Raw genomic sequence first — 25,423 nt, forward strand, 5'->3', positions numbered from 1 at the left:
AAGCAGGAGGGCAGTCATGCCCACAGTGCTCGTGGCTTCTATCAACTCAATGCCGCCGCTGCCTTGCAAAATCATCTAGTGCTTCGCCATCTTGCTGTCGTTGCAGTCTACAGCTTTGCACTGTACTGGAGTTGTATTTCTGGAGGAATTGCCCCGGCTGAGGGTGAGTATTGCCACCGACGCTGCACTCGAACGCCCCATGGCCGACTGATGCTGGATGGCTGAAAGAAAATGATTTCTGTCACATTTCCAATGTGTTCAAATAATTATTTAGGCCTAATTTATTTCTCACGTTTTCCCTCGTTATTTCCTGATTCATGTTCGCATGCTGCAGGAATGTTAATAGTATCTTGTGGTTGTGCACGGTGATTTCAGGGCAGGGGTGATTCTACTACACATGTTGACTTTGTTTACCGACGTTGCCTATGTTTGTTTGTTTGTTGTCATTCATTCATTGGTCTTAAGTTTTGGCTTTGTTTGTCGGTGTTTATATTAAATCACACTTTTTGGTTGATTGAATATCATGGAGTGCACTTGCGTTTGATCATATTAATAATGAAGAACAGTACATGTGGCTCAACTTGCTCCATGATCCAATAGGGTTGTATCACTACAAATGTTGGTTCTGAAGGGAATGTAAGATTATACTTACCAGCTTGTTTTGTCTGTTAAATCTACCTAAGCTTTAAGTTGACTTTTGTCTTGTCCTTGAACTTCTTTGATGCTCTCTCATGCTCTCTCCATGCTCCGGATCATGAGTAGTCTTAGCCCGGTTCACACTTCCTGCGAATGCAAATGCGAAGTGAATATTGACAATGTCACAACTCTGTTTCGCTGTGAACATTTTGCAAAGTTTTGCTCAGCTGTGGGAATGATTTGTTGCAAATTTGTGACGTAAACATTAAGTTAAGTATTTGCTTCGCATTCGCAGGAAGTATGGTCCGACCAGGCTTTATTCTATCTTATTTGTCTATTGATATTTCTTGATTAGAAAATATTATTCACATACCTTTGGTTGTGAATTGTCCTATCAATGTCATTATTGTTGTTTATATAAATTATTGGTTTTTCTTTACTAAATAGTTTTACTGTCTGAATCTTACCACAGTGGATGTACGCTACATAAAAAGACAATGTCTACCATGCCTAGCTGAAAAAAATGTATAGTTCATGCAGTACTGTAACTATTGTGTTAGACCGAGGGTGTTGTTTATATATATTAAATTGCAATAACCAAGTATATGGTTTAAATGTCCTGCACCCTGCGCTTAGTTTTGATGATCGCAACCCTAAATCCTCCGGCAGTTGGGAGGATCGCAGTTTACGGTCATCGCGACTATAATGTGGCGCTCTCTCTGCAATAATGAAGCTGATAGAGGTCATGGCTATCATTGCCCTGGTCTAAAAATACACGTTCAGTACCCGGATCTCAGTTGCGTCAAATTATAAGGTAGCAAAAGCGTAAACCCGGAGACGAAAGAGGCGCGTATGTTGTGTGAGTTCCGGGTACTAAGCTTCTGTTTTCAGTATTAGTTCAGAGTACTCTTGGTATCATCCAATTCTATTCGAATCATCCAATTTGTCCCTAAACTGTATGCAATATTAACAACTGATTTCTTGATGTCCCTTTACAGTAGACAATGCAGCTATACCATTATCGTTATGAGTGAAGGGAGCCAAGCTGTCGGCAGTGACGCTGTGTTACCTGAGGGGCCAGTAGGAGGGGTCCCACAAGCTAAGCCACTTCACATCCAGCGATTAGAGCAAGCAGTACGCATTGAGCCTTATTTGAATTATGTTGAGAAACTTCTGACTGCCTCGACACCGTAAGTATTATTGGCAGGTTATTAAGGGGTGAGTTTCGATTAGCTTCCCTGGGTCGACCCAGGTCTGCATTCGGTATGTTCCAATAGCTTCGACGTCATTCCAGTAGCAGTGTGCATTGAAAATTCAAACAGTTTCAATCTGAGGCTGTGCTACGTGTTCACATTTGGCCACACGGTGTGAATGAAGAGATGCTTGGAAAGTGAGTTTCGTTCCGACCCCGTGGGTCTAAGAGAACTCTGCAGTTTTTAACAAAATAATTGCTGGAGATAATGATTCCAAAAGTTCTCCACAAAAACGCCAGTCAAATATAGTAATTAGTGACCAAACATTGCACTGTTTAGCCTGTATAGCCTACATATGGGTTAATGTGGGAGGCTGCCAAAGGCACCCTTGCATGCCTGCGGCTCCAAGATGTTGTAGCAGCATCCTCCGCACTTCAGATTCTTAGCAATCTTTGGGAATCTCTCGTGTGTAGTTCCGTAAGAGAAGGTTAACACCCATACCACAGAATGATAATGTGTCGTTAACATTTTATGTTGATTTTGGGGGTTAAACAAAGAATTGACTAGAGTGGGATTTGAACCAACGACCTCCGAATTAACGTGCCGGAGGACATTGGTTGGAATCCCATTTTGGTCAATTCTTTGTTCAACCCCCAAAATCTCTTAAAAATTTACCCAGTCAGTTTCCCTTGTGGCTTCTTATATTGTTAACATTTCATCTTGTTTTCTTTTCGTTTTGGGGCGTCAGTGAGCACAGTGAGGAGGAGCTATTTAAAGAAGAGATTGGGCGTGATGCTGTCTTACCTGATGACGAAGCCCTTCAAGAAGATAGCATCCGAGACAAAGATATCAAAGTAGTTAATGGTCTGACCACATCGAGGGCAGGTCAGTCAACTTTATCTTCATTTTAAATTCAATGGATTCAGTCCTTGGCCCAATTTTATAAAGTGGTTAAACAGAAAACACTGCTTGACAAATTTCTTTGCTAGGTAAAAAACTTGTGTCGGGCGCCTGTCACAACAGTGCAAACTTATTTTAATGTAATTTGGGCTGGTAACCTGAAACTGCTAAGCAATACAATTCTGTGCTTTGGGAGTTTTTGTGCTTACAGGCTTTATGAAATGGGACCCTGTTCACTTACGGCCAAGCCCCTTCCATTTCAAACTCAAAGAATGTGAATGGGAAAACAATTTAAACAAAAATTGTAATCCAAATATTTATATTTATGTTAAAAAGGAAAAAATGGGTTTAATTTTAATTCATTAGTTCGTTGTTTTGAGAACAATATTTATTTATTTGTTTTATGGTTTTGTTATTTTGTAATGGGGATTCTTGTTGAATATTTCCCCTTTTAAAAACCCCTACGTTCAATCTGTTATCCTGAAGTGTTTTCTTTCCAAATCAGTGTAAATATATTTGAATTTATTTTTCGCTCCCAATAAACTGTGAACAGAGAGGAAGGCAGATCGGAGACGATTGTACAATATATCCAAAATTAAGAAGAGCAGAAGGTGGTTGAAGGTAAGTTAAGACTTGAGGTAAAGTATTTACATCTGAAATAAGAACCAAGGGAGTGCTGGACTACAAACTAGACTTCTCTACTCTTTGAAAGAAATAGCAACCCTTATGTACAAATTTATGTGCTCTCAGATGCCTAAACAAATTTTTCTGAAGCCTTTTAATATTTGAATGAGAAACTTTCTTTCTCAAAACTTAGCCGTTTCTCACAATGGTTTAATTATACTATCAACACCCCCCCCCCCCCATTGCTCTATATCAAGTAAGGTTTTATGCTAACAATTATTAACAGTAATGACCAATAGTGTCCAGTGCCTTTAAAGACTTTTCTCCTCTTTTGAATTCTTAGAATATTCTGCTTAGCGATTCATCGGAGTCGTCCGGAGGGGAGGACGAGGAGGACAAAGCCTTTACACAAGAGGAGCTAAAGGAGATGATACAGCTCCATCGCTACAAACGTCAGTGTCAAAGCAAATTCTATACTGAGGGAGAGGTAAGAAAAAAAGCTAACACCCTGTTCAGACAGGCACTCCAGAGTACCACCAAACTAAATAGATATATTTGGTTTCAGACAGGCAAACTTAATGTATTGCATTAGTGCATCATTTTTACTTATAGTGAAAGTCAGGCCTGTAAGCTTCGTTTTTGAAGCGTCAAAAAGTCAAAAATAAATAAAGTACTTTAAATCTTGTAACCATTCAAGCGTAACCAAACCAACAACAAAGAAATATAAAACCAAGTAACCAACAGATCACCTCGCCCCTATCGCCGCATTTATCCCCTTGCCATTGATTAGAACACAAAGTTATCTTACAAGATTTATAAAGGAAAGGTATGTTTCTAGTGGGACACTTGTAAGAGGCACCTAAGCAAAGACTGAGATATTGTAAGATTAGTTCTTCTTTATTATACTGTTTAAACACTGTCCTTTTGTCCACTTAGCTTCAGCAGTATCAGTACTATAGCACCGGACTCTTATCCAGCTACGATAACTTCCTGGACCACAAGAAACAAGTCTTAGGTCCCAAACAGAACAAGGAGAAGGAACTGAAAAAGGAGAAAGGTGAGAATTTGTAAATTTGAGGGAAGGATGGTTGGAAAGCATTTAGATTTGTGAAGTATACACTAAAGAAGCAGTGTAAAGCGCAGAGCCTTGTGGGCTGTATTGATAAGCACTGAATTCTGTGTTAAGTTGTGCCACAAAACAAGGTGCTGAAATTTGTTTTGAGAAAGCAGGCGTAATGTCTAGCTTTCCAAAATGAAGCCACTTCTATGTTGAGTGGTGTCCTCAGCCAATGATGTCATGAGAGCTAGAGAAGTGTCCTCAGATCTCACGACATTAGGCACACTTCAGTGAAGAAAAGTCTGTCAAAGGTTAAGAGTCTCTGATCTTGAAATCAGACCAACTTTTAAGCTTGGGAGCACTTAATGGAAGTAAAAGAACATTTTTGTGTTTGTTCACAGATACTTAATGTCTAGTTTTGTCTGTTGTCACAAAGCCATTGTCCCTGTGCGTATGTCCACATAGGTCAGGTGACCTCAGCCTCTTCGGACTTGACCTTGATTGGGCTACCAAAGCACAAGCTTGCTGGCTGAAGTGTCAGGGTGGCACTAGCAGTGCCTTACAAACAGTGCCTTACAAACTTGACGATTCTCTTCAAATGCTATGACAGAACTTACAGGTGTTGGTTAATAATAAAGAAAAACAATTTTTTTAAAGACTTGAATTGTTTTCCATTTTAAAGTTTTTCTTGGATTTATCTTTGTTGTTTAAAGTTAAGAATCCCAATAAACTCTGGGAACGTGTTAATTTTTAAACTGCTCCAAGTTCTGGTTTTTGTTGTGTTGAATCCGATCTTTCCCTGTTATCTCAGTTTCTCCTCCACAAAGTATCATTAAAATGCCAGAGGAACAACCTGAACCAGGTTAGTGTCTTGTATTCCCTCTGGATTAGTAAGAGCCACTGCGGGTAAACTGTCTGCACCTGCTGGTATTGGAATGCTTACGAGTGTATATGTACCTCGTTCAAATATTGCTTGAATTCGTTAACTTATGTTGCTTTCATAAAGTGAATGTGTTATTTGAGTAAAAATTTGATCATTTTGCTTCCTTCAAAATGCCATTTTTTTTTTTTTTTCATGTTGTGTGTTGCAGCTTCTGTGTTGCAGTTTGTTCTTTAAAGGCAGTGGACACTATTGGTAATTGTCAAAGACTAGCCTTCACAGTTGGTATATCTCAACATATGCATAAAATGCTGTGAAAATTTGAGCTCAATCGGTCATCGAAGTTGCGAGATAATAATGAAAGAAAAAAACGCCCTTGTCACACGAAGTTGTGTGCGTTTAGATGGTTGATTTCGAGACCTCGAGTTCTAAATCTGAGGTCTCGAAATCAAATTCGTGGAAAATTACTTCTTTCTCGAAAACGATAGCCCTTCAGAGGGAGCCGTTTCTCACAATGTTTTATACCATCATCAACCTCTCCCCATTGCTCATCACCAAGAAAGGTTTTATGCTAACAATTATTTTGAGTAATTACCATTAGTGTCCACTGCCTTTAACTGTGGAAATGTCTTTGCTTATTAATTAGTTTGGTGGCAATTTATATTTATGATTTCCTTGTGCAGTTAAAATCTTCCAAATTGAATATATTGCTGGCAAAGATAATCAGTTTTCTCTACAAAGGGACTGAAGACCTCTCTTTTGTTAAATATTGATTGTGTTTACATTAAAGATTAGTACTAAACAATCTCGAAAATGTAGAAAGTTTCACCATAACATCATTTGTTGATGAAAAGGTTTTCTCTGCATAACTTTAAAAAACAAATTGTTTACAAGCAAGTATGTCACGAATCTTTGCAGAAAGCATGCATTCTTTTGCACTTTGAACATGGCTTTTAATGCCATGTTTTGTTAGAAGAAACTGTTTTGTTAATATTGAAAATGTACCTATTGTTGCATGTGATTTGCTGCTCACCTCTTGGTTAAACATATTATTCAAATCATTTTGTTGATTTTTTTTTGTTAATGCAGAGAAATTAAAGAAGGCTAATCCCAAACCAAGAAAGAAAGTGGAGGTCTTGGAGAAACAAGAGCCACAGGTAAGGGAGTGCAGACACCCACAATTTTGGAAAAAGAAAAGAAAGCTCAAACAAAATCAAAACTTGCAGTTATGAAGTGACTATTGCATTTGCCGTGGTGCCCTGTGCTTTTGCTTAGGTGCCCACTGCAAGGTTCCAATACAAACTTACCATTTCTCTATAGCAGAAGTGCCCCTTACCAGAGAAACATGACTGCCCCTTCAAGAGCAAAGTTCAAGGCCTGGGGCCGATTTCACAAAGAGCTAAGATTGATCTCAACTGCAAATCAATCGTAGTTGCCAAGTAAAGTGCGAGGTCACAATACAATTCACCTTTTTGGTAATACTGACAATTTGTCTTGCGATGAATTTTTTTAAATGCTTTGTGAAATCGGCCCCTGATTATATGTCATGTTCTACCTGTCTATAGATGCAGGTGGCACCACCTGTTGTGGCCAATGTCAGGACATCCATCGCTCACTTCCAAGATGCCCTGAACCATAAGAAGTTAATGGCAATCAAGGATGTGGAGGCAAGACGTAGGAGGGTGTGGCATGCCATCGTCCGCAAGGATATCCCAAAGGTAATTCTACAGTCTGATTTGTCTCTAAACCACAGTTGAATTGGGCGGTCAGGCTGGTGTAGTGGTGTCTTGCCTCACCTTCCACCTCCGGAACCCTGGTTCAAATCCCACCGGGGGACCTATGTGGATTGGGTTTTCAGTCCCTACCTGACTGCTTGGTTTTCCCTGGAACATTTCTCTGGGGTCTTCCTCCAACATCTAAAATTTCTTCATCATCTTCTCTTCTTATTTGGCTCTAATTAGAGGTTGAGAATATTTATCCAGATTTATCCAGATCAAGAATTTTTATAAATATTTTATTTAGGTTTGGTAAAAGGTTTTAAAACTGTTTGTATTTGTTGATATTTAATGATTTTTTGTGTGTCATACTTGAAGGGAGGATATACCTTTTGTAACTACTAAAAAGAATTATTTGTAAGAAGCACTTTAGCTGCTGATTGTGATTAGCATTTTGAGGACTTCTAGAAAAAGGGATTTTCTTATTTTTTTCTCTTGCACTTTATAATTACCAGGCACAGAAACACAGGACATCTGTTCATAACAACATCCTGACCAATGCACGTAAGCTGGCCCAGGGGTGTCAGAAGGAGCAGCGGCGTTCGGCGATAGCCTCCCAACGCATCTGCAAAGAGACGCCTCACCGTGCCCGGCGTATGACGCGAGAGATGACCGCCTACTGGCGTCACTACGACAAGGTGGAGCGGGAACATCGGAAGAAGGCAGAGAAGGAAGCCCAGGAGCAAAGACGTCTTGATGATGAGATAAGAGAGGTAAGTAGCTTGAAAGAAAAAAATAAAATGAACAATACTTAAAGGCACTGGACATATTTTGTAATTGTCAAAGACCAGTATTCTCACTTAGTGTATGCCAACATATGCATGAAATGACAAACCTGTGAAAATTTGGACTCATTGTTTATCAGAGTTGCAAGAGATTAATGAAAGAAAAAGGACCCTTGTTGCACAAATTTGTGTGCTTTCAGATATATTTGAGTGAGAAATTACCTCTTTCTCAAAAGGTACTTTACTCCAGAGGGAGTCAGTTCTCCCAATGTTTTATGCTCTCAACAGCTCTCCAATTGCTCGTTACCAAGTCAGTTTCTATGCTAACAATTATTTTGAGTAATTACCAATAGTGTCGAGAGCCTTTAACAGTGTATAGATCTTGTTTCTTAGTTCAATAAAACTGTGTAACTTCATGAAAGTTTAATGTAAATCTGTGAACATTGTGTTTTGTGTTGCACAAAAAAGTACCCAAACCCTTTAACACTTGTTGTCTTTTATTCCATCCGACAGGCCAAGAGACAGCAGCGCAAGCTGAACTTCTTGATCACCCAGACGGAGCTCTACGCTCACTTCATGAGTCGTAAGCTCACTGGGGAAGGGGAGGAGGAGAAAGAGCAGATTCTGAGTAGGTTAGAGGACCACACCCCAAAACGCCACGTCCCTGTTCATGGTGGGGTCTTGGTGGACGTAGAGGACGATGACTATGGTGAGTCAATGGGTTAGGACAATTTTAAAAAGCATGGTTGGCGTCCCCGCCTTTTTAGAGGCTCGTCCTTTTTTCTGTTTCTTTTTACGAAAAAAGGATCATTTGTACTGATCTCGGACGAAATAAGTTTGGAAAAATAGCCCCGCTGATTGTCTTTAAGAATGTGTTGGGCAGCCATTTCGAAAAAGAAAAGAAAAAAGACCCTCTCTTGTTTTGCCTCGTGCATTGTCACAGCTAGACCCATGGAAGTTAATTGATATTGTTAAGGCTGCGGCTGATGCTAAGGGTGTTACTATGGACCTCCTATGCTCAAATGCTCAAATGCGACAATCAAGTCACAGCCGTAGACGTAATACCGACACAGCCTCATGTTGCTCATGAATGAGAGATTTTTTAATAAATACAGATTTGTACTTTTCTGTTTTATCCTTGCATCAGACTGCGACATTGTCAAGCAGCAAGCATTGTCCAACGTTTCCCTGGCTTACTCTACCCATCAAGAGAAGCAGAGGATCTTTGATGCAGATATGCCTCTGCCAGAGACTAATGCATCACAGCAAGCATGTAAGTACAGAGTTGATGCAAAGACTTCCCTTGAAATATTTTGTGTGTGATGCTATACAGTTTTTGAGAAATGAGTAAAACAGTAAGGTTTGATCTCGCCTGAAAGAGTTGCGACTTCGACACTAGTTGCAACTAATTTTTAATTCCCATGATGCATTGCTGCATTTTGTTTGCCGCCGACGCAATAGTTAAATTTGTGCTGAAAGAATTAAATGATTGTGTCACTGATGTCTGATTGTGTTTTGTAAGTAAATTATGCTGCCGTGAAAAGTCAAGAGCGAGACAATTGGTTCACCAAGCATGAAGTCGCGACTATTTTTGTAGTAGTCATGGCGGCACAATTTACCAAGTAGTTGAATAACGGTAGTGGCGACTCGACTAAGCAATCAATAGTCACGACTTTGACACTTGTCGCACTAGTCGCCCAGTCTTACTCATAAAAACACTTTAATATTTCCATAATGCAGTTGACAATGAGTTCAGTCTGAGTGACCCGGCGATGTTGATGAAGTCTGAGAGACCCCAGCCTCAGATGTTCAGAGGGCAACTGAAGAGCTACCAGTTGAAGGGGATGAACTGGCTTGCTAACCTCTATGACTGCAGTATTAACGGCATCCTTGCTGATGAGATGGGGTTAGGGAAGACTGTACAGAGCATTGGCTTCTTGGCTCATCTCGCTGAGGTATGTTTTGATCGGTTTTTATTTTACGCTTTTAACACCCGAAGGGCTTCTAAAAAGGGCTTTACGGCAGCTAGGATTAATCCTATCTCACTCGAGTAACTCGTCCGTACATAGGATGGGTTCAATGTGTCCTAACTGCTAGTGCTAAGGAACTTAACTTGTCCGAAGTCCTAAGATTAATCCTAAGTTAGTTTGGTGAAATCGACGGCTGGTCATTGGGCCTTTTAATTCATTCCTTAAACCATCTCAGCTCCCTTGGGAGTATACAGCATGTGCAATAAAAATGCCCTTCTATAGAGCTAAATCAATCCCAAGAACCATCTCTGCCCTCACAGGTACCTATTTACCCCTGGGTGGAGAGAAACAATTATAGTCAAGTATCTTGCTCACGGACACAAGTGTCACGACCGGGACCTGAACCCACACTCGGATGACTTAATCACCAGAACTTGAATTCGATGCTCTTAACCAATTGGACATCCTAATCAATAAAGTGTTCCTACTTTTTTTTAAAATGCCAAATGTCATGCCTTCTGATCAAAAGTAAACAATTCTAACTTTTTACCTTTGAACTTTTTTCAGACTCAAGGAATCTGGGGTCCATTTCTGATTGTCGCTCCAGCATCCACTCTACATAACTGGCAGCAGGAGTGTGCTCGCTTCGTACCAAACTTTAAGGTAATGTCACTTTCTTTGATAAAGATTTGTACTGCACCATGCACCGTGAAAATACTTGTTAACAAGATAGTATTACTTACAAGAAACATATATTTGCAGACATGATATTCTTCCTACCATTTTTTATCGTACCTATTATATCGTACACATTATGCACTGCGAATACACATCATCATTGTTTAACATAGTGGGAGGGACGTCTGCCCTAGAATGTGGGGGGAGGGGGGGGGGGGGGGTCATTGGTTCGAATTTTTGGTCCTCAGGACTTGGAGTATACAATGCTTATCATTTGTTGGTGTAGGGTAGAAACCATAATAATCTTAATCCTGGATGCAAGTGTTACGTCTTGTGAACAATTGCATACTTTGCTTTAATATACTTTCAAAGAGGAACTTGAAGTTACATAAATGAACAGTTGTTAGTTCTTTTTCATCAACATGTGAAACTTTTGTCACGATTGAATAACAAGTTGAAGATATTAGACTAATTACAAATAACGTTTCACTAAAAGCTAAAGTAATAGTCCCGGGCGATTTCCTACCGTCCATCCAGGTAGTAGTTAAAAAGCAGGACAGTTCTTTTCAGAACTGTGAAGTCTCCCGAGTTTCAAAATCCACTCCGCAGTAGTAGAATGTAAAGCAAAACAGTTCTCTACAGAACAAAATCTACCTGGCAAGTAGACACACACATGGTGTTACCGATAAACAAAATATATATTTTGATGGTGTATTGACTGTAGAAAATCAAAGCTTGAGTGAATGTGAAATAAATTGCGCAATACTATAAGAGTAATCAGCGACAATCTTTAAGTCGTTTCTAAAACCTTTTCAAACTAATTGTGCAGGTAACTGAAAAGCAAACAAGTAACTAATATAATCATCTAGGTAAAGAAATATGTACAACAAATCTACCGTTTGTCAGATTTTGGTTGCTGATCTAGTTCGAAGCTTTGTGACTGCACGCTCTCATTCAGTAATGTTGAGCCATGTAAATGGTCTATTGGGTTAGAGTCAAGGGCTGTTGAATCTGCAGCAACCTGCCACTTGTCCCAAGGAAAAAACTTCAACAGTAATTTGGCAGTCAAGGGTGCCCATCCAGAACAGTATTGTGTAGTGTCCTAACTAGTGGCTGCAGCTACGGCCAGATTTCTGCGTCATCATGCTTTGAATTATAGGATGTCCTTAGCAACACACATAGCAACAGTCGTAGCCATAGCTGTAGCCGCCAATTCGGATACAGCCTTAGTCTTTCTTGTCATGACCAAGCGATTAAGAGCACCAGACTCATGCTCTTGTGTTTCTGATCAGCAGAGCTTTTTGTAGTCTTTGGTTATGTACAGTTTCAAAGCTGGGTTTCCTCCACTCAACATTTAAGAACTTTCAGAGCCTCTTTTCGAAGCTCCTTGTTTCTCAGAAAGTAGATGATGACATTAAGCCAAGAGTTGGACGTGAAAAATAAGTAGGCAAGGCTACGTAGAATCTCAGGAATGTCAACTTCAAACACAAACTTCATTACATCTATAATCACCATGGGGAATAGACTCAAGTACAATGTTGCAGTGACTATAGTAACAGTAGTCAGAGATTTTCGGTGTGCCTTGTGAGAGCGGTTTCCAACTAAGTGGTTCTGAATTTGTCCCTCTTGGTGGATGCGTTTAGCATGCCTCAGTGCAGTCAGCATCATTTTAATGTACAGAACTGTGATGACGATTGTTGGAACCAATACTTGTACTGCTAAAATGATGGTCCTAAGCTGTGTTTCTTCCCATTGCCATAAACATAGGAGTCCAGTTTCCTGCCAATTGACAATAAGGTATATCAGCACAGCTTGAATGATTAGTAGAATCCATACAGCACAAACCAGAAGCCGAGACCGTTTTACGGTCATCAGACTTGGATATCGAAGTGGAAAGAAAGTCCCGATGTATCGATCTATCGTCAGAAGGAGCAGAGAGAATAAACTGGAATCGAAGAAAATATTGCCGATTGAAGTGTACAGTTGGCAAAGAAAATCGCCAAATGGCCAATAACCAACCACTTGCTCAACGGCAGTGGGTAGTAAGTGGCCGGCTCCGAGAAGCAAGTCAGAAGTGTTGAGCGAAATCATGAAAACCTTTGTTGGTTCTGTTATGACGGTTGTGCGGTGGAGAACAATCAGACACAAAGAGTTGAGTGCAAGCACCAAAGCACCTGCTATCATCATAAGGGTTCCTAAGACAACCCAAGTTTCTTGACCATCGGAGTTCAAGTCGTCCTCATTGGCAGTGGTATTATTGACCAAGGAGACGTCTCCTAACCCTGATAGATTCATTGTGGATGACTCGCAGAGAAACCTTTCAGAACAAATAATGCAGCACTCGGTGTACTAGTGGTGCGCACATGTGATGAGACAGGGAGGCTTACCCGACGCAGTTATAGATGGTACAATTCGAGGCACTGGTCGCCCTAAGCTGTGCTACATAGACAATGTGACAAAGTGGAGTGGTAGAAGTGTAGGAGAGCTGAGAAGAGCAGCGATTAAAAGAGGCGGTGGCAGCGACTCCAGGAGAGCACCCCAATTACAATTTGATGACGGTGCGGCCACGGACACAAGTTTTTGTCGAATGATTATGATAAGTGTATCAGAAATGTTGATCTGAATTCAGTCACTGGATGCTTTCATGTAGTACATTGTATAGTGATGAAGAACAGAACACTGTTCCCAGTCTTATTCTGGTTTTTGATGGACAAGCAGTTTGGAAAGTAATCACCTTTTTATTAACTGAACTTCAATTAACTCGTCTTCAATTAACTGTCGGTGATTTGTGTTTGCCTTGCTGATTGAGACTTCGGACGTTTAAATTAAAAGTACATTTTAACGTCTACGATTATTAACTGTTATACTGCAATCTCCCTGATTGACAAGATAATTAAAACTTGGTAATAGCATGGAGGAAGGAAGAGAAGGAGTTCGAACGACCCGCAAAATCGCAGAGTAACAAAAGAATACTCTGACAATGCCCCTGTCTGGCCAGTGGAAAAAGATAGGAGACCTCCAGCTGGACGGCCGATTAACGAGTAGGATTAAATCTCTTTGTACAGAACGTGTGGTACCGCCAGTCTGCACTCTTGCCTGCGTGTAAAGTTGAATCATTGGGGACAAGAATTGTGAATATACACGTTTTCATTTACCGTTTGTGGTGTTTCACGGAAACATCATGGCATATTTTTACATTTTTTGTGACTTTCCGGTCACTAGCGGTGGTTCAAAATTTGAGTATTAACACACGAGGGTGGTTGGTATTCAATTGTGTTTTTCGATTTGGTGACCACAAGTGTACACAATTTTTATCAGGTCTCAAAAAAGTTGTTTTTCTGTATTATATCCATACGACATACGACACCATAGTTGAGTGAAGAACCAAGTGCGCACACGCAAACTCACATACGCCAGGTCGCCCATTGTCTGTGTTAGGTATGTGGGTGATTACGAGGTGTCGTTAAACGGTTGCAGTACCACGGGTTCGACTTTTGAAGTCCCTTCGTTCGAGCTCCTTCTCTTCCTTCCTCCATGGTAATAGTAAGGTTTGAGTGAATTGAATAAGTCAACACAATTGTATCCAATACAAATGTGTTTGTTGAATTTACTGATAGGGGAAAAAGAAAATGATTGAAGCAGTAATGAAGGGTAAGAAAGGGTCTTCTTTCAATGGGGGTTCTTGGCTATTATGTCGATTAAGTTCACTTTTCTGAGAGTCTTAGGCTTAACAATCTGAATTCATAAATGAAATGAAAAAAAATGACTTCATTTATTTAATTTGAATTGTTTGCTTTAATTTGTTTTCCAAAGATCTATTTGTATTGTTCACTATGCACATACATATAGGCTATAATACATATTTTTGTGTACTATCTTTTCCTGTAATTGGCGACTTGTTCACTGTGGAATTAGTCAATAAAATATAAGTTTGATGACCCTTTTGTCTATGTAGGTTCTGCCTTACTGGGGTAACCCCCAAGAGCGTCGTATCCTGCGTAAGTTCTGGAGTCAGCATCTCCTTCATACAGTGGACAGTGAGTTCCACATCCTCATCACCAGCTACCAGCTTGTCATCCAAGACATTAAATACTTCCAGCGTATCAAGTGGCATTACATGATCCTTGATGAGGCACAGGCTATCAAGAGCAGCTCCAGGTAGGCTTTCTCCCGGGAGCTCCTTGCCCCTCGCCCCTTCCATGGCAAAACAGCCTAAAGCCCGGTTCATGTTTCCTGTGAATGCAAATGCTATACGATTGTTGACGTCACAAACTCGCAACGAATAATTCGTAGCAGTTCAACTTTGCTCAACTCACTTGCGAATATCGCTGCGAAAGGAGGGTTGTGACGTCAAATTTACGTAAAATTCGCTTCGCAGGAAGTGTGAACCGGGCTTAACTCCAAAAACAGGGATGTGATTTCTCTGTTTTTAACCGTAAATCCCTTCTTTTTGTTAAACTAAAAAAAAGAAAAAATGAAAAAAAAAAAATGAAGATGAAACCATATGGAACACCCCAGATTGCAGTGTAGGGCTTTCAAAACAAAAGATGAATATTTCATGCTGTGCGCTCATGGTTCAGTTTTTTTTCTAACAGCCTATCACATCCCTGCAAAAAGGAAATTTTGAGAAAAGTGGGTAAAGAGATATTATCTGTTTTGCATCATCATTGATTGATTGATTGATTGATTGATTGATTGATATTTGATTGTTGTTTGAATGATATTCATACAGTATTTATATATTATGTTAAATATTATTCACTATCATTATTGATTGGTTGATTGATTGATTGATTGATTCATACAGTGTAAGGTGGAAGTTACTCCTCCAGTTCAGCTGTCGGAACAGACTTCTCCTCACAGGCACACCGATTCAGAACAGCATGGCAGAGGTCAGAGTTCATCTCCTTATTGGTGTTTATGTTATGTGACCCTACCCACACTTCAAAATGGTCCAAAACACTTATTGGAAAAATTTACCAAACAAATTGTAGGAATCTTGTGCATCTTTTTCATAAGCATTTCAGTAACATTCCATAGACAATGGATTTTTAAATTTTGTTTGGATCTTTGCACCACTGGAGGACAATCAAGGGGGAACTTATTGGGGGAAAAATTATGTAGGTCAGCCCTTGTGCTAAAAAAAGTGTTCCTATTTTGTTTCGCGATGACCGCATATCATGCCTGATATTTTGTCTTGCTCATTTGACATTTAATCCAGTTTAATCAAAGTCAAATGCCTTGTATTTCTTTTTTTTTTTACTTGACTGTTTAGCTGTGGGCATTGCTTCATTTCATCATGCCGACACTATTTGACAGCCACGATGAGTTCAATGAATGGTTTTCAAAGGATATTGAAAGTCATGCAGAGAAGCAGTCTGGCATTAATGAAGGTAAGACACAGACTCAAATTATCTTACCTCAGTAAAGTTTGGACGTATTGCAATAATAACAATGATAATTTCTGTAGTGCTAATGGCGCTTTACGGGTGTCTCATTATTTATTCCAAGACAGGTTTCTGAAGTTATTGAACTATATTGAGACCCATTTATCCTTACAAACAATGCAAAATTACTCAGGCCCAATTTAATAGAGCTGCTTAAACATTCTATAAAGCGCAACAAAATTATGTTTACCAGAGTAAGGTGACCGGCTAAAATACTTGGTTTACATGTTTAAACTGGTATTCTGCTCTGTTTATTTAAGTAGACAAGACCACTTGTTATGTTTTTGCTTGAGCAGCTTTATGAAATTGGGCTGTGGTGTTTCTGCTGCCACAATGCACTCTAAAAGAGTTGTCTTATAAACCACTAGATAATAATACAAGTTTCACGACCAGGACCCAAACCCAAACCCACATTTCGATGACTTAACCACCAGAACTTGAATACAGATACCTTTAACCTTTTGTCCCCTGTTCAGAACAACTGTCAAGACTACATATGATTCTGAAGCCTTTCATGTTACGTCGTATCAAGAGGGATGTGGAGAATGAACTCTCTGATAAGGTAATTATCGTCGCAAAAGTGCGACAACGTTGTATCTCGATTACGCAACTATGTTGTATATGTAATAATATATGCTGTGCAGCAGGGATAAAGAATATTAAGTTTTACCCATGCACTGTATCCTGAGCTCCGTGAAAAAAAAAAAACAGGCATCGTGGGTTTAAATCCCACCCGAGTAGTATGCCTGTGATTATTTGTTGGTAAATGGGTACCTGTGAGGGTAGAGATGGTTCTTGTTATTGATTTAGCTCAGTTGTGCATATTTGTTACACAGGCTGTATACTCCCCAGGTAGCTGAGATGGTTTAAGGAATAATAGCCCAGTGACCAGGGTAAATGATGTTAGAGTGAAAAGTGCGTTATAAAAAACGATCATTGTTGTTATTATTATTATTTGTTTCAGATTGAGATCCTTGTGTATTGTCACCTGACGACCAGACAGCGTCTCTTCTATAAAGCTTTAAGAAATAAGATCTCCATTGAGGATCTCTTACAATCCTCGTATAACTCCTCATCCTCTTCAGCCTCTTCATCAGCGTCTCCATCCTCACAGACTTCAGCAAGTAGCCTCATGAACCTGGTTATGCAGTTCAGAAAGGTACCTCTTCCGCTCAATGTACCAGGGATGTGATTTCACCATTTTTAACCGGAAATCCGTTTTTGTTAACACCCACCCCAAAAAATTAATTTAAAAAAATGTATAGTTTTATAGTTAAGACTAAAAATTCTAAAATATTATTCATGCTTTTGTAACAAGCAGGTTAGATTATTGTAACAGCTTATTTTTGGGTTTGCCTGACACACCGATTAACAAACTGCAAAGGGTTCAGAGTGCATGTGCTAGACTTATTGCTCTGTTTGTGTATTTGTTTTTTCATTTTTCTTCTCTGCATTTTTTGTATACCTTGTAATGCGCAGTAGAGTATATTTATATAGGTAACTGCGCAATATAAATGTCTGTTTTATTTATTATGTTAAGAATAAATATATTCATAGTCGTCACAATTTTGAGAAAATAAGTGAAAATCACAGAGTAAGTTTATCAGGAGAGTCGCGTAAATCAGTCGTACATGCTAAAATAATTTTTCAGAAATTGTTTTACTCATTTCTCTAAAACTACAGCACCCCAGCAAGTAATATTTTAAGGGAAGCTTTCTACCATCATAATCTTTACACCGTGTAGGTAAATGTAAATCTGTGGACTTTTGTGTTTTGTGTGGTACAAAAAATACGTAAACCCTTTAAGAATTCCCTTTTCCCCTGGAGTCTAGAGCGAGACATTGTGGTGACATGCCTGGAGGATAACTTAAACAATCTCCTGGCTACTATTTCCTCACTAGGTGTGTAACCACCCTGAGCTGTTTGAGAGACGGGATACTAGATCGCCATTTTTCTGTCAGCTTGATCCTCCAGTGTACATAATGCCTAGACTGCTGCATCATCAGGGATTGGTGGATCGAGTAGACACTACAAGAAACAAGTGAGTAGAACTATTTACAGGGCACAAGTTCATAACGATGCTAAAGCAGACAAAGTGGCTAAGCAACAGAGCAGGATGGATCAGGGCCCAATTCCATGGCTCTGCTTACTGAAGCAAAGAATCAGCGCTTTATCAGATTTGGTGCTTTTTTCAGGACCATTTTATGTAAAAACACTCACTGTCAAGTTCAACGGTCATCAAATTTATTTTTTTCTTCTCTCGCTATCCATCAGAATTCTTCGCAGCACCCTGTCTATCTTCTCACCGGATTACATCCACCATTCCCTGTCTCCGTCCGCCTCCGGTCGTCCCCGGAGTTCCTGCTTTTCCTTCTCGCGGTTCATAGACGTGTCAGCGGCTGAACTTCACGCCCAGACCGTGATGGGGCTGATGTCACGTTGGCTGGCCCTCTTCCTCATCATGAAGGCGGCCTACAGGATCCACCACGGGAACCAGTGGGAAGGAAAGGAGCTCGGGACTAGTGTAGAACCAGATTATAGGCAAGTTCCTCAGTATAAAAATAGACCTTTTTTTTGTTGCCGCCATCTTGTCTTGACCCCCTGTCAACCATATCTTACACCAAGAAAACGGAACACATCACACCAGTGCTAGCCGGCTTGCACTGGCTTCCCATCCAACAAAGGGTTAAATATAAACTGTGCATCATTATTTTCAAGATCTTGCAAGGTGATGCCCCAGCATATTTAAGTGATCTTGTGCAGATACACCCCAGGACATCGTGGCTTACGGTCTACAAAACACAAACTCCTCCAGGAAAAAACAACGAAACATGTATGGGGGGAGAGAAGTTTTCAGAGCGCAGCACCAAAGCTTTGGAACTCCCTCCCGGACACTGTAAAACTCTCCAAATCACTCAACACATTCAAGAACAGTTTAAAAACTCATTTTTATAGAGAAGCTTTTTGTTAAAAGTTTATATTCTTATTTTTGTTGTTTGCTACTTTCATTGCTTGTTGTTCCTTTGTAGAGTAGCGCCATGAGCGCCGCTTGCGGCGGATACCGGCGCTTTATTAAGTGTCCATTATTATTATTATTATTATTATTATATCTATCATCAAATGAAGGATTCCAAGTTCTGGTGTCATCACAGTGTGGGTACGGGTTCCAGTCATGACACTTGTGTCCTTGAGCAAGATACCTTCTCATCACCCAGGAGTATAAATGGGTACCTGGGAGGGTAGAGGTTGATATTGTGTACAATAAAAAAAAACTTTTGGAGTGCGAGGTTGGTTACTCCCCTGTGAGCTGAAAAAAGATTAAAGAAGTGTTTTTGGCCCAATGACCAGGGCACTAATATAAAGCGCATTGAGACGGTTATTGTGAAATGCGCTATATAAGAAATTGTTAAAGAAATTATTATTATTAATGTTGATCTTATCCAATTCTCTATGTAGGAATCTTGGGAGACGTAGTCTGCTTCTCTGGCCCTCCTGGGTCACCAGTCGACCCAACATCACCGGCAGCTTACCGCTTCAGGATCTCATCTTCACCAGTCGTACCTCCACCCTCATCTCTCATGTGACTCACAACTTTTACTCCATGCCGGAGTCGCCCTGGCATCGGAGAATCCGTCTCAGCAAAGAACAGGATACAGACGAGGGGTCGCTGAATGGGGACCGGTCGCCGAGTAGGGCGTCGCCGAGAAGTCCACGCAGTCCGAGGAGTCCTAGGAGTCCAGCTGTAGCGAGGAAGGTTAGTAAATTTTCATTAATTCAGTCAAATCATACTTAAACAAATTCGATCTTCCTTTATGATGATGTCTCATTTTGAGAGGGCAGCACATGGGGTGTAAACTCAATCAATATGCCAGTACTCAATGAAAACAAAATATATATTTTCTTTGCTTTTTACCCTTACATAGGCGAGACAACCTAGTGCCGGGGGTATGTTGTCAGCTTCAGGTCACTTCTTAGCAATGGTCTCTGATCGACCCTGCGCCATTAGAGATTGCAGTCAGACCACTTTACCACCATTCATGTACAGAACCATGCCCAAGGTGAGCTGTTTTTATTTTTATTTTATTTTATTGGTTTTTCTTTTTTCTTTTTTTTAATTTAAAATGTTGATCCAAGTTTCAGACCTTTTTGTCAGCCATGACTCTCACCTTATTTGTAAGCAACTGTTATGTTTTGATGTAAATAATTCAAAAACATTGAATTCCTACACTAGGCGGTCGCTCCAGTATTAGGTCACTACTGCATTGACCGCCAGGCTGAATACGACCGGATCAAGGAGAGTCTTGGAGGGTCACTGGAGGCTTGGCTGTGTGTCAATCATGGATCACCTGACCACTACCGACAGGGTCAGACGGGGGCGCTGTTTCCTGAACCTCTTGGGGGCATGAGTGCCGTCCAGCCGTACCATGGATGGTCCAGAATACAGATACCAGGTAAGTTGCTTCATATGCAGTTGGGCTGCTGTAGTGGTGTCTTGCTGCGCCTTCCACTTCAGGGACCCAGGTTTAAATCCCACCGAGGGCACGATGTGTATTGGTTTTTCAGTCCCTACTTGACTGCGTGGGTTTTCCCCTGGAATAAGTCTCTTGGGTTTTTCTCTTACATCTAAAACTTAAATTTACAAAACTGTAGAAGTTTGAGATCGATCGACCATCTGGGTCACGAGAAAGTAGTGAAAAACTGATTACACATTTTCGCTTTACCCCTTTAAAAAAAATGAATAAAACGCTCACTGAGTGATGAACTCCAACTGTTTCTCATCAAATATGACATTTCAGACAGAAATATTTCAAGGGATGTTTTCTACAATCATCACCATTAGACTGTTTGAAAAGTCTTATGTTAATCTGTGATCTTAGACGAGTTTGTCTTACCAATTCTGTAATGTTCCTTTGACACATTTATCTTTTCAGATAAGCAGTATTTAGTCACAGACTCGGGGAAGTTGTACGTCTTAGATGCCTTACTCAAGAGACTCAAGAGGCAGGGACATCGAGTCCTCATCTACTCTCAGATGACTCGGATGATTGATCTCCTGGAGGTAAGACAGAGGAAATACCTGAGTCTTGAGATGTGATTTCTCCATTTTTACCAGAAATCAGGGGTATTTTTAAGGGTGAAAAATAATAAAATAATGAATTAGATTTTTTTATTTTTTATTTATATAACTAAGAACAAATTCATAAGGATATGAAGATAAAATCATATTGCTGAGTAGGGCTCTTAAAACCAAAGATATACGAATGTTAGCAGGCTTTGCTCCCGCAAGCTTTCATGCATTGTGCTGATAGTTTTTTTCAACTGTCTACCACATCCCTGTTTAATCAATGTCTCACCAATTATTTTCATTTATAGGAGTACATGTGGCATAGAAAACACACCTACATCAGACTAGACGGTTCGTCTAAGATATCGGACCGAAGAGATATGGTTGCTGATTTCCAGAGCAGGTATGACAGAGTTAAAAGATTACGAAATAGTGCAGCCCATGTGGTATGTTCCACACTTTTATTTAAAGGAGAACATCTTACCCCATCACTTGGGGAACTTCAGTTGTTATCGTAAGAGGACGGCTTCATTTCAAACTGACCGTTTTGTTTATAAATGCTTGAACAAAACTACTGCAACTGTCTCTATAGTCTGAGGAACTCGATGTAAGCAATAACGTGTGACTAAGCAAGTAATTGTACCAGACTTTTATTCAAATCTAACACGCAAATGGCTTATTGGACCCTGGTCTTAGAAAGTTACAATCTCTTACCTACACAGACTGGTGGACAAGGTGGCTATCCTTTGTAGTTTTTATTGTTTATTTTATACCTACAATGAGTAGGGTAGATGGCCTTAGCTTTTGATCCAAACCGGACCTTCTTCAGAGGCATAAAACAAGTACAAACAAATTCATATCCATTTATAGAAAAAAATGGAAATGGTTGTAACAATTAAAAACAAGATACAAGCAACTCAATGGGATCACCCCGAATGGATACAACAACAGAAAAATAAGTTTCTTACTACGACTTGTGGAGGGTCTGTTGAAACCGTTGAGTTGCAGACAAGAAAATCCTGGTGACAGGTGATATATATCATGAGTAGGGTAGATGGCCTTCTTCAGAGGCATAAAACAAGTACAAACAAATACATATCCATAAACATATATATTTTTTTTCCCAAGAAAATGTGAAATGTACGTAAGGGTTTTAATTTTGGTTTTGCCTGTGTAAGCACTGTACATGTATACTCAGTACTTACCCGAGCTCTGTGAATAGGCATAACACTCAAGTTGGATTCGAACCCACGACCTTTGCAATTCTATGTCTTACCAACTAGAAAATAAATCACCACACATTAAATCAAAATTTTTCCGCTTTTTTCAGATCGGATATCTTTGTCTTCCTGTTGAGTACGAGGGCCGGGGGTCTGGGGATCAATCTGACTGCTGCGGATACGGTAATCTTCTACGACAGTGACTGGAATCCAACCGTAGACCAACAAGCCATGGACAGGGCTCATCGTCTCGGCCAGACCAAACAGGTTACTGTGTACCGGCTAATATGCAAGGGTACCATCGAGGAGAAGATCCTGCAACGAGCCAGGGAGAAAAGCGAGGTAGGAACATTTTTCTAGCTCTTTAGCTCTTTAAAGGCAATAGACACTATTGGTAAATACTCAAAATAATTATTAGCATGAAACTTTTCCTGGTGATGAGTAATGGGGAGAGGTTGATGGTATAAAACATTGTGAGAAACAGCTCCCTCAGAAGTGCCATAGTTTATGAGAAGAAGTAATTTTCCACAAATTTGATTTCGAGACCTCAGGTTTAGAACTTGAGGTCTTGAAATCAACCATCTAAACACACACAACTTCGTCTACAAGGGTGGGTTTTTTTTTTTCATTATTATCTCACAACTTCGATTGACCGATTGAGCTCAAATTTTTACAGGTTAGTTATTTTATGCATATGTTGGGAACACCAACTGTGAAGACTAGTCTTTCACAATTACCAATATAATAGTGTCCACTGCCTTTAACCCTTTAAAAATTACCCCTTTTTGGTGATTTTGCTCAGGTTATTTATTGAAACAGCTGGTTTTACTTCTCATAAACCAATTCAAATCATACACCACTAAACAAACAATTTATGTCCCACAAAATTTTGATTTCATTTTTTATTTATTTGATTTTGATTTCAAGTTGAAAGGGATAAGTTTGTCTTTCTTTTTAGGTTGAACAAAGACAAAATGAATACAGCAAGATTTGAACATTGGTATTAATTTTGAAGATTTTGTATTATTTATATCAGACATGATGCTTTGTTTTCTGTAAAGGGCACCTCTATGAGAAAATTGTAATTTTTTAATTGGAACATTTTGAGAGGCACCAAGGCAATGACCAGGGGCAATGGAGGCAATTGTCTTTGTTGCCTCTTGGAAGTATCCGGCCTTTATCATTCAAAAGAGCCTTCAGAAACTTTTCTTAGCTGTTTATAAGGGTTTTTCAACACACAAGGGTACAGTGTGCATGTGGGTTGCTAAGTTCCTCTTTGATCAGGGCTCGAAAGTAACACTTGTCAGCAGGCCTGAGGCCAGTGATGTCAGTCTTGGGCTAGTTAACTCACAAACAAACAAACAAGTCTATCGGTCGTGTGTTTTTCATTTGAATAATAATAATAATATCTAAAGCCCGGTTCGTACTTCCTGCGAATGCGAATGCGATACGAATGTTGGCGTCACAAATTCGCAACGAATAATTCGCAGCAGTTAAACTCTGCTCAACTCACTTGCGAATATCGCTGCGAAAGGTGGGTTGTGACGTCGAATTCACGTCTAATTCGCTTCGCATTTGCATTCGCAGGAAGTATGAACCGGGCTTAATAACAAAACTGATGTTCAAATGGAGACTGATTTAAATGTCTTTTAATTTTGTTGAGTATCAACGTATACTAACCAATAAGACAAAATGAGAACAATATTCTCATAGTGCTGTACGTAGTTTTTTCTTCTCATTTTGATTGTAATTAGGTAATAACGATTCTGGTCCAGGAAAAAATGTAAACTACAGGTCCTATGGTCTTGTGGATTTTCTTCCCATATTCGATCAATCAAATACATGCCTCATTTACACAGCGATTTCGACATTCGTAGTTAGAGGCACTGGACTCCCTCGGTAATTGTCAAAAACCAGTATTCTCACTTGGTGTATCCCAACATGTGTAGGTTGTTTTTTGTCAACGTAAAGCTGGTTTTATAGGCAAAATAAAAGATACAATAAAAGTCACCTGCGAAAGTTTCAGCTAAATACAGTGTATATTATCTGCTGAGAAAACAGCAAAAAAATGCACTGTATTTTCACAAGAATGTCGAGTCCATCCACGTTCAACAATGTGACAGCAAGTACTAATTGCATCTCTGGCAACAGCATTCACAAACGAACACCCGCTCCAAAAATCTCATTGAAATAAACCATTTAAAAATAATTTTTTTAAAGCAATGGTCGATCGATCATTGATGAATTATTTGTAAAGCCCACCTGGAAACTCTCAAATCCTACATGAAACCATTACTTTGTTAATCACACAATCATCTGATAGCCCTGGAGGTAACACAATTTGGACACAGTAGTGCTGTTATTTTAATATCATTACTTTGTCAGGATTACCTTTTGAAATAAAGCTGCAAAAACTCGCCCCGGAACAGAAACCAGATTTTTCTCATTTTTTGGGGGTGGATGGGAAACGTGACCAGAAACCAGAAACAGGCGAGCGGGCATCGGGTTACCCAAAGTTGGTTTGTTTAACACCTCGGACAAGGGGCACCCTACTGTGACCCTTCACACGTAGAGTAATTGAGAGTCCATCAGATAGAGGTCGTGGCTCTCCATGCTTGACCTGGCTGCAAGACTCAGCCCACCTGTATACCTGTAGACAATTAGACACAGAAGGGCCGGCTCTTTGTGTTGTTCGCCGACACCCTGGGCCCCTCACACCTTTATCCCCTCGGTTTGGAAAGTACATCAGCTAAAAAAAGCCGGCATCCCTCCTGCTGCCAGAAGGCTGTCCAGGTGCATACCTGAAGACAATTACCGTCTGAGGAAGCGGTCAGGCCTGTTGATGGTTGGGGAGCTGTTTGCAGCCTTCTGACACGTACTCTATCAAGCGGCAATTATAAACCTAGGGGGACCCTGAAGCTCCTGAACAAACAGTGGGACTCTCATGTTGTGTATCTAAGCGGTGGGTTTATGTACACCTACTCCGTGTCTCCCCTACTGGTTTCTCAACCGGGGAGCTGAGAGGTAGCACTTAATGTCCCGCTAAGTTGCTCAACTTATCACATAGCCATTATTGTATTAGCGGCAATGCCTCGGAGGCTTTGTAGGGGTTTTAACTTCAGTGTGCACTGGCCATGAGGTCAAGGATCTCACCGTTTAAGCTTGCTTAGCATGAGTAGTCTGCTTAGCAAGTTACAGTGCCTGCCAGTGAACAAGCAGTTTGGATATGAATATCCAATGCTGATCACGACAA

At 40.1% G+C, this 25,423-nt stretch overlaps 1 protein-coding gene across 1 annotated transcript in view; it reads left to right on the forward strand.

The window, feature by feature from the left end:
* LOC117291387 (chromatin-remodeling ATPase INO80-like) overlaps positions 1-25,423 on the forward strand; it is a 34,104-nt gene continuing 8,681 nt past the window's right edge. Inside the window, exons 1-27 of the mRNA XM_033773043.1 lie at positions 1-163; positions 1,635-1,826; positions 2,578-2,714; positions 3,283-3,350; positions 3,697-3,840; positions 4,290-4,410; positions 5,222-5,272; positions 6,380-6,447; positions 6,856-7,008; positions 7,521-7,778; positions 8,304-8,499; positions 8,938-9,063; positions 9,531-9,745; positions 10,328-10,423; positions 14,394-14,596; positions 15,246-15,330; positions 15,714-15,831; positions 16,362-16,447; positions 16,850-17,044; positions 17,787-17,926; positions 18,160-18,426; positions 19,342-19,639; positions 19,809-19,943; positions 20,117-20,336; positions 20,817-20,944; positions 21,259-21,353; positions 22,281-22,512. Of these exons, the coding sequence (XP_033628934.1) occupies positions 1,663-1,826; positions 2,578-2,714; positions 3,283-3,350; positions 3,697-3,840; positions 4,290-4,410; positions 5,222-5,272; positions 6,380-6,447; positions 6,856-7,008; positions 7,521-7,778; positions 8,304-8,499; positions 8,938-9,063; positions 9,531-9,745; positions 10,328-10,423; positions 14,394-14,596; positions 15,246-15,330; positions 15,714-15,831; positions 16,362-16,447; positions 16,850-17,044; positions 17,787-17,926; positions 18,160-18,426; positions 19,342-19,639; positions 19,809-19,943; positions 20,117-20,336; positions 20,817-20,944; positions 21,259-21,353; positions 22,281-22,512 (3,999 nt within the window). The 5' untranslated portion in view covers positions 1-163; positions 1,635-1,662. The remainder of the gene's footprint in view (positions 164-1,634; positions 1,827-2,577; positions 2,715-3,282; positions 3,351-3,696; positions 3,841-4,289; positions 4,411-5,221; positions 5,273-6,379; positions 6,448-6,855; positions 7,009-7,520; positions 7,779-8,303; positions 8,500-8,937; positions 9,064-9,530; positions 9,746-10,327; positions 10,424-14,393; positions 14,597-15,245; positions 15,331-15,713; positions 15,832-16,361; positions 16,448-16,849; positions 17,045-17,786; positions 17,927-18,159; positions 18,427-19,341; positions 19,640-19,808; positions 19,944-20,116; positions 20,337-20,816; positions 20,945-21,258; positions 21,354-22,280; positions 22,513-25,423) is intronic.

This window comes from Asterias rubens, chromosome 1, assembly GCF_902459465.1.
Source record: "Asterias rubens chromosome 1, eAstRub1.3, whole genome shotgun sequence".
Lineage (NCBI taxonomy): Eukaryota > Metazoa > Echinodermata > Asteroidea > Forcipulatida > Asteriidae > Asterias > Asterias rubens.